The sequence below is a fragment of the Balaenoptera musculus genome, chromosome 15 (genome assembly GCF_009873245.2).
Source record: "Balaenoptera musculus isolate JJ_BM4_2016_0621 chromosome 15, mBalMus1.pri.v3, whole genome shotgun sequence".
Taxonomy (NCBI): Eukaryota; Metazoa; Chordata; class Mammalia; order Artiodactyla; family Balaenopteridae; genus Balaenoptera; species Balaenoptera musculus.
The window spans coordinates 85049146-85063199 of NC_045799.1; the positions used below are offsets into that span (position 1 = coordinate 85049146).

Consider the following 14054-nt stretch of genomic DNA (forward strand, 5'->3'; position numbering starts at 1 on the left):
CAAAGAATGAGGTGCTTCCCTGGGGGTGCAGCGGTTAAGAATCCGCCTGCCAATGCAGGGGACATGGGTTCAAGCCCTGGTCCCGGAAGATCCCACATGCCACGGAGCAACTAAGCCCGTGTGCCACAACTATTGAGCCATGCTCTAGAGCCTGCGAGGCACAACTACTGAGCCCGCGTGCCGCAACTACTGAAGCCCGCTCAGCTGGAGCCCATGCTCTGCAACAAGAGAAGCCACCACAATGAGAAGCCCACGCACCGCAAGGAAGAGAAGCCCCCGCTCGCCGCAACTAGAAAAGAGGCCACATGCAGCAACAGAGACCCAACGCAGCCAAAAGTAAAATAAATAAATTTTTTAAGATTTAAAAAAAAAAGAATGAAATCTTGCCATTTGTGGCAACATGGATGGAGCTAGAGGGTATTATGCTACGTGCAATAAGTCAGACAGAGAAAGACAAATACCGTATGATCTCATTTGTATGTGGAATCTAAAAAACAAAACAAATGAACTAATGTCACTAAAGAGAAACAGACTCATAGATACAGAGAACAAACAGGTGGTTGCCAGAAGAGGGTAGGTGGATGAGTGAAATAGGTGAGGGAGATGAAGAAGAACAGATAACCAGTTACAAAAGAAATGAGTCATGGGAATGAAATATACAGCACGGGGAATACAGTCAATAACATTATAACTTTGTACGCTGACGGATGGTAACTAGATGGTAACTAGACCATGATCATTTTCTAATGTATAGAAATATTGATGTTATGCACCTGGACCTAACAGAGTGTTGTAGGTCAGTTACAGTTGAATTAAAATTTTTAAATTAGAACGAAAAGAATAGTGTGCCTCGTTACCTATAGACACTTAGTCATACAGCAGTTCTCTAGAACATATGCATCCTGTGTAACTGTAACTTTATACCCATGGAACAACTCCCCATTCTCTCCTCCCCCACCCCTGACAATATATGTTTGACTCTTTTAGATACCTCGTATAAGCGGAAACACACAGTTTTGTCCTTCTGTGACTGACCCATTTCACTTATCATCATGTCTTCTAGTTCTGTCCCCGTTGTCACAACTGGTAGGATTTCCTACTAATAAGTCTGAATCATATCCTATGTATATACCACATTTTCTTTACCCATTTCTCTGTTGATGAAAATTTGCATTGCTTTCCTATCTTGGCTCTTGTGAATAATGCTGTAATGAATGTAGAGGTGCATATATCTGTTCTAGATATTGATTTCCTTTTCTTTGACTATACAGGCTATATTATATTATATTACATTGTATTATATCATAGTACATTACATTCTATTATAATTATTGTGCTTCCCGAATCTTGTGTGTTTTACAAATTGAAGGTTTGCAGCAGCTCTTTGTGGAGCAACTCTGTTGACACCGTATTTCCAACAGCAGTTGCTCACTTCTTGTCTTTGTGTCATATTTTAGTAATTCTCACACTATTTCAAACCCTCCATCAGCAAAAAGATTACTACTCGCTGAAGGCTCAGCTGATGGTTAGCATTTTTTAGCAATAAAGTATTTTTAATTTTTTTTTTGTTTCGGCTGTGCTGCACAGCGCATGGGATCTCAGTTGCCCGACCGGGGATCAAACCTGCGCCCCCTGTATTGGAAGGCGGATTCTTAACCACTGGACAACCAGGGAAGTCCCTAAAGTATTTTCTTTTTTAACATCTTTATTGGAGTATAATTGCTTTACAGTGTTGTGTTAGTTTCTGCTGTATAACAAAGTGAATCAGCTGTATGTATACATATATCCCCATATCCCCTCCATCTTGCGTCTCCCTCCCACCCTCCCTATCCCACTCCTAAGTGGACACAAGCACTGAGCTGATCTCCCTGTGCTATGCGGCTGCTTCCCACTAGCTATCTATTTTACATCTGGTAGTGTATATGTGTCCATGCCCCTCTCTCGCTTCGTCCCAGCTTCCCCTTCCCCCTCCCCGTGTCCTCAAGTGCATTCTCTACGTCTGTGTCTTTATTCCTGTCCTGCCACTAGGTTCATCAGAACCACTTTTTTTTTTCTTTAGATTCCATAAATATGTGTTAGCATACGGTATTTGTTTTTCTGTTTCTGAGTTACTTCACTCTGTTTCACAGACTCTAGGTCCATCCACCTCACTACAAATAGTTCAGTTTCGTTTCTTTTTATGGCTGAGTCATATTCCATTGTATATATGTGCCACTTCTTCTTTATCCATTCATCTCTCAATGGACACTTAAGTTGCTTCCATGTCCTGGCTGTTGTAAATAGTGCTGCAGTGAACATTGTGGTACGTGTCTCTCTTTGAATTATGGTTTTCTCAGCATATGTGCCCAGTAGTGGGATTGGAGGATCATATTGGTAGTTCTATTTTTAGTTGTTTTTACTTTTTTAAAATTTATTTTTATTTATTCATTGTTTTTGGCTGTGTTGGGTCTTCGTTGTTGTGTGCGGGCTTTCTCTAGTTGCAGCGAGCAGGCGCTACACTGTTGCGGTGCGCGGGCTTCTCATTGTGGTGGCTTCTCTTGTTGTGGAGCACGAGATCTAGGCGTGCGGGCTTCAGTAGTTGTGGCATGTGGGCTCAGTGGGTGTGGCTCGCGGGCTCTAGAGCGCAGGCTCAGTAGTTGTGGCACACGGGCTTAGTTGCCCTGCGGCATGTGGGATCTTCCCGGACCACGGCTTGAACCCCTGTCCCCTGCGTTGGGAGGAGGATTCTTAACCACTGCGGAACCAGGGAAGCCCTATTTTTAGTTTTTTAAAGAACCTCCATACTGTTCTCCATAGTGGCTGTATCAGTGTGCATTCCCACCAACAGTGCAGGAGGAGGGTTCCCTTTTCTCCACACCCTCTCCAGCATTTATTGTTTGTAGATTTTTTGATGATGGCCATTCTGAGTGGTGTGAGGTGATACCTCATTGTAGTTTTGATTTGCATTTCTCTAATGATTAGTGTTGTTGGGTATCCTTTCACGTGTTTGTTGGCAATCTTATATCTTCTTTGGAGAAATGTCCATTTAGGTCTTGTGTCCATTTTTGGATTGAGTTGTTTGTTTTTTTGATATTGAGCTGCATGAGCCGCTTGTATATTTTGGAGATGAATCCTTTGTCAGTTGCTTCGTTTACAAATATTTTCTCCCACTCTGAGGGTTGTTTTTTTGTCTTGTTTATGGTTTCCTTTGCTGTGCAAAAAGCTTTTAAGTTTCCTTAGGTCCCATTTGTTTATTTTTGTTTTTATTTCCATTTTTCTAAGAGATGGGTCAAAAAGGATCTTGCTGTGATTTATGTGATAGAGTGTTCTGCTTATGTTTTCCTCTAAGAGTTTTCTAGTGTCGGGCCTTACATTTAGGTGTTTAATGCATTTTGAGTTTATTTTTGTGTTATGGTGTTAGGTAGTGTTCTCATTTCATTCTTTGACAGGTAGCTGTCCAGTTTTCCCAGCCCCACTTATTGAAGAGGCTGTCTTTTCTCCACTGTATATTCTTGCCTCCTTCATCAAAGTTAAGGCGACCATATGTGCATGGGTTTATCTCTGGGCTTCCTATCCTGTTCCATTGATGTATATTTCTCTTCCCTAAAGTATATTTCAATAAAGGTATGTACGTTGTTTTTTTAGACACAAGGCTATCACACACTTAACAGACTACAGTATAGTGTAAACGTAAGTTTCTCATGCACGGGTACACCAAAAAATTCATGTGACTTGCGTTATGGCGGTATTTGCTTCATTGCAGTGTTCTGGAACTGAAGCTGCAATGTCTCTGAACTGGGCCTGTATACCCAGAAGTGGGATTGCTGGATCATATGGAATTTTTATTTAAAAGATTTTGAGAAAACTCCATACTGTTTTCCACAGTGCCTGCACGATGTTACATTCCTGCCTACAATATGCAAGGGTTACGATTTCTCTACAACCTTGACAACTGTATGTTTAAAAAGGAAGAAAAAACTGTAGCCATTCCAGCAGATGTGAGGTAATATCTCATGATGATTTTGATTTGCATTTCCCGGATGATTAGTGACATTGAGCACCTTTTCATGTACCTGGTGCTGTGTTAAGTATTCCTAACACACATACACAGACACAAAGGGATAGAAGGAATCTTTTGGAAGTGATGAGTATATTACCGTGATGGTGGTGATGGTATCACAGGTGTGTGCATATGTCCAAACTCATCAAGTTATACAAATTAAACCTGGGCTGGATTTTGTATATCAGTTATACGTAAATAAAGCTGTAAAAGCCCAGCAACAAGTGGTGTGTTTCCTGAGCCGGTGAAGCCCAGGTACATCTTTTCTCCTCTCCCAGGGGAGAACCCACCCAAGCAGCCATTGAACTTGGCTCACTTTCCGTTTCTTTAGTTTCCCCTTCTATTACTTTTGTGTTTCTTCTTTGTTTTCAGACTACAGCTAAGCGCTTCCCCGTTTGTAGCAGCAGTGATTCTGAGTTTGGCTCTGTCGTTTGAAGACTTTTGATGGTCTCTCCAAAGCGATTAAGTTTCTACAGAGCTAATCTCAGTTAGGTGAGAGGTGACAGAGGATCTGGTTTGATAGTCTTTTCTTAGTCTTTTCTGTTCGTCTATTTGTCTACTTTTTTTTTTTTTAAATAGTATTAGTCATTTTATTTTTATTTATTTATTTATTTATGGTTGTGCTGGGTCTTCGTTTCTGTGCGAGGGCTTTCTCTAGTTGTGGCAAGCGGAGGGCCACTCTTCATCGCGGTGCGCGGGCCTCTCACTATCGCGGCCTCTCGTTGCGGAGCACAGGCTCCAGACGCGCAGGCTCAGTAATTGTGGCTCACGGGCCCAGTTGCTCCGCGGCATGTGGGATCTTCCCAGACCAGGGCTCGAACCCGTGTCCCCTGCATTGGCAGGCAGACTCTCAACCACTGCGCCACCAGGGAAGCCCCTATTTGTCTACTTTGACAAGCTCAAATCAGTTAAGAATCTCTTGCCCAATGGGAGGAGAACGGCTCTTTAATCTCTAGACTGGTGAGTGTTTATTCCTGACCCATGTCTAAGACTTTAGAACTGAAGGTAAAAGTTCCATTTCTCTGTATGTCTGTGTGTCTGTAATTCAGAAAGGCCTTTACCTCTGACAGTGTGAGTATGTAATGTTTTTCTACTTCTGGATCTATTAAAGTAGATTGTAGAGTCTCTTAAATTCAAGGGTTTCTGTCCTGATTGGCTTACAAAGATACAAATGTGCTTATAAAAATTATGTATCCCTAAAATTCTCAGAGAGAAAGAATTTGAACTTCTGATACTTTAAATGTGCTAGAAAAGTATTCTTACGGAAATCAAGTCAGGGAATTCCCTGGTGGTGCAGTGGTTAGGACTCGGTGCTTTCACTGCCAGGGTCCGGGTTCAGTCCCTGGTCAGGGAACTAAGATCCAGCAAGCCTCTCGGTGCAGCCAAAAACACAAAGAAACAAAAAAATCAACTCAGAAATTTAAAGACTTCAAGTTTACATAATTTAGGTCAATCTTTGGCAAATGAAGCTAGTTTAATAGTTTTGGTTTAATACAAAGTTACTCCTATCTTATTTATCAGTATTAGGCATACATTGAAAACAATTCTACTTGGGTGTGTTCTTCCTAAATTTATATAGGTGTACCCATCAAATAAGCTAACATTACTTCTACTTAATATTTAAGGTTATGAAAAATGTAAATTTGTGTTTAGCCACATTTAATGATTCTTCTGACAAACTTTATTTCAACAGTAACTATGTTTTGTACTGTGTTAGCTTGTCGATACATTCCAAGATCTTTAGTTTACGTAAACCCTTGAACTGATATTAAATTGTGTTACTGACTGGATAATCATTGGATACCGAGGTCATTTCTAAGCAAGACAGAAACCTGAAACGTTGATCACTAAGCATAATCTCAAGTTCTGTGCTCTTGCTGCATATTTTTATTTGTTACCTAGAGGCTATATCTGTGGGTGTGTTAATGAATGTGTTTGTCTCTGGCACTTGGAGAAGTTGTGTAAGGGATGTTTGTGGCTTCGTAATGTTGTGTTACGTGTGTTCATGAGCTCTGCTAGCCTACAGTGCTGGTGTGTGATGGGCAGTTGTCAGTCATTCACTCCTAGTTTTCTTTGTGCAATGGAAGTAACTTTGGTTCAAAGTTGTTATGAATATAATATGAATGAGGCTTGAGCAATAGTAATGTTATCGGCTGGAACAGAACTCAGGTGCAGCTGCTCATCGCTCAGAAGTCAATGTTCCAGAGACAAAGGTTGGTGGAAGAAGAAAGATGCTTTATTCAGGAAGCTGGCAACCTGGGAAGATGGTGGACTAGTGTCCCCCAAAGCATCTCCCAGTTGCCAGTTAGAGGGAAAAGGGGTTTATAGGGAAAAGACGGGAAGTCTCTGGGCTGTGCAGGTGGGGGCTACATGCAGAGTAGCACAGTCAGCTCTGACCATCATCTTGACATTGGTCATGCAGTGGTGTGGTCAGTGTCATGTTGATTGTTTCCGGCACAGTTAATCTTCAAGTCCAGTGTTGGTTTGTTCCCATTTCCTTGAGGCCAGTTCCTGGAATTGTGTAAGCCATTGGTTCAGGTCTGCTCAAGATGGAGCAGCTTATGTCATAGCTCCAGTCTGGTCATCATACAGTTAGCTCTCTCCTCTTGTAGCGGTTTTAGTATCTGCAAAACAAGTCAGGAATGTGTCTCTGACACTGTTACTTATGTCCTTGGGGAGGAACTAAAGATTCTGTGACTGCTGTTGTCCTAATCGTGAACTGCTTGAACCTGTTGTTTTGTGACTCAGGGGAGGCCTGGGAGACTGCAGCTGTTTTACAAGCAAGAGGCAGGGGACATGGAAGGGCCCTGCAGGGTCCTGCTTGGTTCCAGCAACCGAGAGGTACAACTTTGTATGCAAGATGATGAGATGTAGTTTTGTTTATTAACAGGAACAAAAATAGTTTGGTCCTAAAGTAAAATGACCGATTGTTCCAGCACCAGAAAGAGGATAGTGAAGGACACCACCTGAATGAATCTAGAAAGTTGTAGGAGATTGGTGGAAAGGGAATTGTATTGGTCTCAGCCGAAGGTGGCTCAGTTTTGATGTTTATTGCAGAGATTTTCAAAAAAGAGCTTATGGTTCTCTTAAGTATCAAATATTATATTGATGCAAAGCTGGAGTTCGGTTTTCTCTCTGTAAAAATGGTATATTTTTTCGTGGAGTATTGGTCTCCTTAATAAGTGGTTGGAAAAGTTGTTCTCTAGATCTGCCTAAACAGCAGAGATTCTGTATCTCACAGGAAGAGCTTTCTGCCCCTAGTTCTGAATTCATCCGGCCGCCTTATTTTCTTGAAAATAAATGCACAGGGACTCCCTGGTGGTGCAGCGGTTAAGAATCCGCCTGCCAGCGCAAGGCACACGGGTTCGAGCCCTGGTCCGGGAAGATCCCCCATGCTTTTAGAAACTAGAACACGGAGAGAGTGAGGTCATATGAAATTTGAAACGCTAAATATTGTCATAGTTTTAAGCAGTTTGAAGATTGCTGGAAGAAATGATTTGTCATTCATTCAAGTAATACGCATTTGATGAATACTTGCAAAAAGTAAACAGTAAAAAATCCTCTAGAGCCCGCGAGCCACAACTACTGGAACCCACGTGCCTAGAGCCCATGCTCCGCAACAAGAGAAGCCACCGCATTGAGCAGCCGACACACCACAACGAAGAGAAGCCCCCGCTCACCGCAACTAGAGAGAGCCCACGTGCAACAGCGAAGACCCAACGCAGAGAAAATAAATAAATAAATAAATAAATAAATAAATAAATAAATAATAATATATTAAAAAAAAAGAAAGAAAATAAATGCACAACAAAATTTCTGCGTTTCTGAGAAAGTTAAGCTTCCTTAAAACTGTGTTCCTTTTGGTCTGGTTTTTTCTCTTTAAAGTGTACTGTCAGGAATTCCCTGGCATTTCAGGGGTTAGGACTGTGCGATTCCACTGCTAGAGGCCTGTTTTTGATCCCTGGTCAGGGAACTAAGATCCCACAAGCTGCGTGGCGCGGCTGAAAAAACAGCAAAGACAAAATCATCATACTTTAGCCGTTAAACGAAGTCCAGGGCCTTTAGTTGCTCCTCAAGGGCTATCGGGTAATATTCTGAGCTAGGTCCTTGGAGCTGTTTTGCAGAGACTGAAACCCCAGCAGGTGGAAGAAGTTAACTGCATGCTGCCCACAAGCACGCAGACCCCAGACCAGTTGGAAGCAGAAGGCTGACGATGTTGAGTCCCCGCTACCTCACCACCGACCAATCAGAAGAATGTCCGTGAGCTGATCACGCACCCTGTAACCCTGTCTTCAACATGCAGCCCCTTTCTCTTTTCCCTATATAGTCCTCAAGCAAAACCTCAGGAGGGGAAAGTAGGTTCTTTGGGACGAGTCCACCTTCCCCCCTGGGCTGCCGGCTTCCTCAGTAAAGCCGTGTTTCCTTTTACCCAACACTTGACTCTCAGTATTGGAGTCCTGAATGATGCAAGATCTGCCTCATCTTCTGCAGTTTTTCCTCCATGAAAAATAATTCAGGATTATTTTTCAGAGTTAAGAAATGTGGTTGGATAATCACAGCGCCATTAAGCCACACCTCGTTGGGCAGCAAACAGGCGAAGCACACTGGTAATGACCACACACATCATGATTGTGAGAAGACTTTCATCTTTATTATATTTCCCCAAAAGCTGCATTGCACGGTACTCTTTAATAATCTAAAATAACATACAAACTTGTTGAGACAAGTTAAAAACTTACGACTGAATTCCCACAATTCAGTAATGAGAACTAAAAATATACAAATTTATGCTTACAAGAATTGGGAGGAAATACCCACCTAGCTATAAGTAGAGTGGAAATATTATGTAATAGATAAAATGTATATTATGTAATAGATAAAACCAAAAATCTCTCTTGAAAATGTGAATAAAATTGTATATAGGTGTAAATATACAACAGCTGTAATACTCATCACAAAACTTGGTGGGAATAAGATGTTTCACAATGAAGACTATTTCAAAACTATTTAAAATACATCTATAAATATAAAATATAAAAATACAATAATTTTATAGGTGACATTTTCAAAATAAGCCAGTGAAAGTTAAGTCATCAGTCATGACCGTGTGGCTCTAATTATATATTTTAAAGTTATTCCCTCCTGTTCTGAGCCCCCTACACGCCACCTTCAAATGCTTCTAGACTGGGGCAAAGAAGTGTGTAAAAAATGGGACCTCCAGTGTTCATCTCAGGGGAGATTTGAATGAAATGATCTGAAAATTGGGGTGGTGCCTTCCAAAGGGATGGAACGTGACAGAACCCTGATTTCTTATTGTCCTGCCACAGACTCCCAGGAGTGTGACACGAAAACTCTCTTGAGCTCGTTCTAGAAGACGCTGGGTTCTTCCCGATCATCTGCACAAGAGGCTTCTCCCTCCCTTCCTCACGGCTGTCGTCAGCGTGTGGATTGACCTCCTGTGCAACATCCTCATCTCTCCTGGGCTCTGTGATCTGGAAGTAAGAGAAGGAGCAAGGACGTCAGATTTCAAAGTGGCAACTGTCCAGATACAAAGGTTTTCACATTCTTAGTTCTCACCAGAATTGAGACTCATTTATGATTGCAGTTTTATCTCAAATTCTCCATTCGGAGCCCCAATCCTGAACCATTCATTGTTTTCAAGTGCGATTCTTGGAGTTTGGTGAGCCTGACTGCAAAAACTACTGAATACACCTAAGGCCAGGCCCAGTCATCTGCTTTATAGCCAAGACTCCAGGTGATTCTGCTCAGGGAGCTGGCATTTGGAGAATGCTGCTTTAGTCTTAACTCACCTTGGTCCTTTGGCACCACTTAAATTCTGAACTTGGAACCACACTACAGACATCACTGACCGGTCAGCATCGTGGACCAGGAGACCTGCTGCCTGTTCCCTAATGCTAATCCTGGATCCTAATGTCTATTTTATTATTAATTTTTAATTGACTTATTTTCTTTATTTTATTTTTGGCTGCATTGGGTCTTTGTTGCTGCGCGTGGGCTTTCTCTAGTTGTGGTGAGCGAGGACCACTCTCCGTTGCTTCTCATGACGCGTCTCTTGTGGCGGAGCACGGGCTCTAGGCGCACAGGCTCAGTAGTTGTGGCTTGCGGGCTCTAGAGTACAGGCTCAGTAGTTGTGGCTCGTGGGCTCTAGAGCGCAGGCTCAGTAGTTGTGGCGCACGGGCTTAGTTGCGCCACGGCATGCGGGGTCTTCCCGGACGAGGGCTCGAACCCGTGTGCCCTGCGTTGGCAGGCGGATTCTTAACCACTGAGCCACCAGGGAAGTCCCTGGATCCTAATGTTTAAATAATAGTCAGTCCTAGACTTGGTTAGTGTTATGGGCTGAATGTTTGTGTCCCCCCAAATTCTTATGTTGAAATCTTAAAATCTTAACCGCTCAGGGGCTGGTATTAGGAGGGTGGGGTCTTTGGGAGGTTATTAGGTCATGGGGTAGAGCCCTCATGAATGAGATTATTGCCCTTGTAAAAGAGACTGTGCTCTGTTGTTTATAAGCCACGCAGGCTGTAGTATCTTGTTAGGGCAGGTCGAACGGACTAAGGCAGCTAGTTTGCAAGATTTCAACCAAATGTTTGCTCAATCCTCTGCCCACATCTAGAACTCTAATGTGTCCATTGTAATAAGCCATGCTGAAGATGGCATTCCTTAACCTTCACTCGTTCTGATAAACCGTCTTGACCATAAAGTTGAGGGGGAAAAGGTGAATTGTACAAAAGGAATCATTGGTGATCTGGCCGTAAGCAATTGGAAAGTAAATTTGGATGAAAATAAAGCTAGTCATAATTGGTCTTTTCTTACTGAACGTGTAGGCTGTTCCATCTAATATCCTGTTTGTAGACGTTTACCTTGTGGTAGGTAAATCCTAGAACCCATATCCCTGAGGGATGTAAGGCCAAAAATGAATTAAAAAGAGAAACTCGAAACACCGTACATGGAAAAAAATCACCATCTCATCAAAGCTGTTATTTGGACCCAATTGCTTTGGGTGAAATGACTTCAGTGAGACCCATGCGTCTGTGACAGACTGGTTTCCCCGAGGTCTGGCGCCCACGGGCCCCACGGTGCTGGTGTGTGTGTGTGGCTGTGAGGCCGCGGCTGGGCGCTGAGTCGGCGTGTGGCTGTGTGCCCGGCTGGCCCCCTTCACAGCGTGAGAGGTGATGTGGGTCCAGCAGTGGGATTCCTCCGATTTCCTCAGTAAGCAACGCGTCATTCCGCCCGCACCTTTGCGGACGCAGACCTACCTTTGCGCAGGCCGATGACCTCAGGCCTGCGTGGTCCTGGGGCCTCTAGGGCAAGAGGGCGCGATCTCTTCCCCACACCCAGAGCTCTGGCTCAAAAGCCTGGATCTGGAAAGACAAACAGCCCCTGGAAATGAGGATGACGCTGCCTCCCCGTGCCCCGCGTCCGGTTCTTTCTCGTCCGTCTCCAGGTCCCAGACCGAATCCCCCATGATCCCCACCTCCTCTCCGGCCCTGCCCCTCCCCCAGACCGCCACAGCCCACCCACCTGCTCGCACTCTTCCCGAGTGACCCTAGCGTTCCAGCCCATGGAACGGATGAACTGGAGACGCAGTTTGTGGAACAAGGGACGCTGGGAGCGGTTCTTTCCATAGAGGAACGAAAAGATGGCCTGTTTGGGGGCCTGGTTGTCCTCTTCCATGTCGTTGGCCACATAGCTGGGGAAAGACATCAGGTGGCTGTCATCAGCACAGGAAGGGCCTCCACTTGAGATCGGCTTCCCAGAAAAGAGGCAGGCTGAGCATCCTGACACGACCCACCCAGCCCTGCCCAGCGTCCCCGAGAGCTGCCCAGTCATCAAGGCGCCACTGCCAGGCAGGACCTTCGCAAGGGTGCCTCTCACACCTTGATGCTGGGGACAAAATCCAAACCCCCTGTTCCCTTCAACTTGTTGTATGTGCACACACCTCTCTCCCTATGTTGTAGGTGCATGTACAGTTCCTGAGGGCAGGAGCTGATCTGATCTATTTCTGCATTCATCCCTCTCCTACCAAATGACACATTTAGGGCTTGGTTCATCTTGATGCATTAATTCAACAGCCTTTTGTGAATCTCTGTTCCCATCACCTCATATTCCCCAGCGTGTAGGGTGTACTTTATAAGGTTTCATTAGATGAATGAATGAATGAACGAACATTTTATCTCGTAGCCAAATGCAATACTGATTACCTCGAAGACTCACAATAACAAACATTCGCAAAATGAAAAGAATTGTGCTGAGTGTTTTGGGAATGCATTGACATTTTGACAAGACCTGCCTTCCACATTGTGTCTAGTCTAATGGGACTGGGGAAGGGGAAGGGGGGAGATAAGAAATGACTGTAATGCAAAGCATCACATTCTAATACGATTTTAACGAAAGTGCCTCCGGGATGCAGAAGTTAGGGAGATCAGGCATCGTGAAGGTTTTGGTGTTTGAACCCACTTTAAGGATAGGGTCATTTTCTTCAGGTAAATGTGTGGGAAAGATCCCTGGACAGAAAAGCACAATAGAAACTTAGAGGGCAGGGTATTTGGAAGGAACAGTGACACAAAGGAATAAAGTATCAGGACAGTGTGATGGAGATTGCAGAGAGAGTTGAATTCCAACCCAGAACTCTGGCCTTGATTTGGCACGTAATGAGCCAATGACATTGTGTGAAGCGGTCAGACCTGGGTTTTGGAAGGACATTCAGGCAAATAGAGCCGACTGGCTTGGGAGACGTGGAAGAAACATCAGTGGGGAGCATTTTCTGCCAGGTCCGCGCTATGTGATAAGGGCCCCGATTGTGGCATTTGTCGTGGGAACGCAGAAACGGAAGATAATCACACTTGGTGCTGATGTGGGAAGACCCGAGACCGGAGAATCAGAACCGGAAACGTCTCAAGTCTATTTACTTGTGGGCAGGATGGTGTCAGTCCTTTCTTCCTCTCCTCTTAGGAAGGTTTCGTGTTTTGCTTTGTTTCGTTCAGTGTTTTAATTGACATTAGGGCAGTTTGTTTTGACAATGAATGGTATAAAAAACATAGCTTCGTTTGAAAAAGAAACCACTCTACCGTAATCCTGTCATTTTCACAGCCAGAGTAACCGGTACAGAGGGGTTTAAAAAAATAGATGAAAGGTCAGAGCCCCAGGTCTCTCCCTGCGCCCTCCCAGGGTGTTGAATATTGATGGAGGGGACGGAGCAAGATACTCACAGAGCTATAAAGAAATGGATTCTCTGGAATTGCCAGGAGAAGAGCCCGGCCCGGCTGAAATAAGCTATCACCATCGACAGGAGATACTGATGGAAAGAGGGAAAAAAAAACATAGGAGAGAGGTCACATCGTGGAAGAGGAAAAACAGTGGGATAAGGGAGCAGGGGACGAGGAATGGGTGGTGCCACTTGGAGAAGAGACCCCCGTGTTGGATGAGCCTGATTATTTGGGGGAGGGGAGAGGACAGAAGGTCAGAGTTTGCGACGCTCCAAGGATGGGAGGCTGTGGGTTTGAGGGCGTGGACTTAGGGCCGCTGGCACTGGACGGTGTTTGATGAACCGGAGCCAAGGCGAGTCCCCAGGAGCTGAGAGGAGAGGGGACTTAGGCAGCAACCACCAAAGGGGCACACCTGGGGCTCAGATCCCAGAGGGGACCTCGAGGCCCCTGGAGGGAAGTGTTGACAAGGCATCAGGTTGGGAGGGGAGTGGAAACGTGGGTGTAGAAAGCACCCCGCGTGCCCACCCAGGACAGGCGCTGGAGCAGGAATCCATCTCAGTGGGGGACTTACCTTGTCAGATACTTGCAGGTTTTTGTCCCAGGCGAGGAATTTCCTAATGACGGGATCCTCTGGGAAAAGAGGGCAGATGTTTGCCAGTGGGAACAGGGCTGTCGTGGGAGCATTCCAGAGCCAAGAGGGAGAACCACGCCCCCCCTGGGGAAATGCCCAGATGTGGCCCAGGGTGAAGCTGATGGGAAGAGGGGAGGGAAGACCATTCACTGTGGGAGGA

General features: G+C 44.6%; 1 protein-coding gene across 1 annotated transcript in view; it reads right to left on the reverse strand.

The window, feature by feature from the left end:
• Positions 1-10226: 10226 nt before the first annotated feature.
• LOC118881678 overlaps positions 10227-14054 on the reverse strand; it is a 43011-nt gene continuing 39183 nt past the window's right edge. Inside the window, exons 12-14 of the mRNA XM_036826799.1 lie at positions 13835-13893; positions 13267-13352; positions 10227-11747 (exon numbers count right to left, since the gene is read on the reverse strand). Of these exons, the coding sequence (XP_036682694.1) occupies positions 11405-11747; positions 13267-13352; positions 13835-13893 (488 nt within the window). The 3' untranslated portion in view covers positions 10227-11404. The remainder of the gene's footprint in view (positions 11748-13266; positions 13353-13834; positions 13894-14054) is intronic.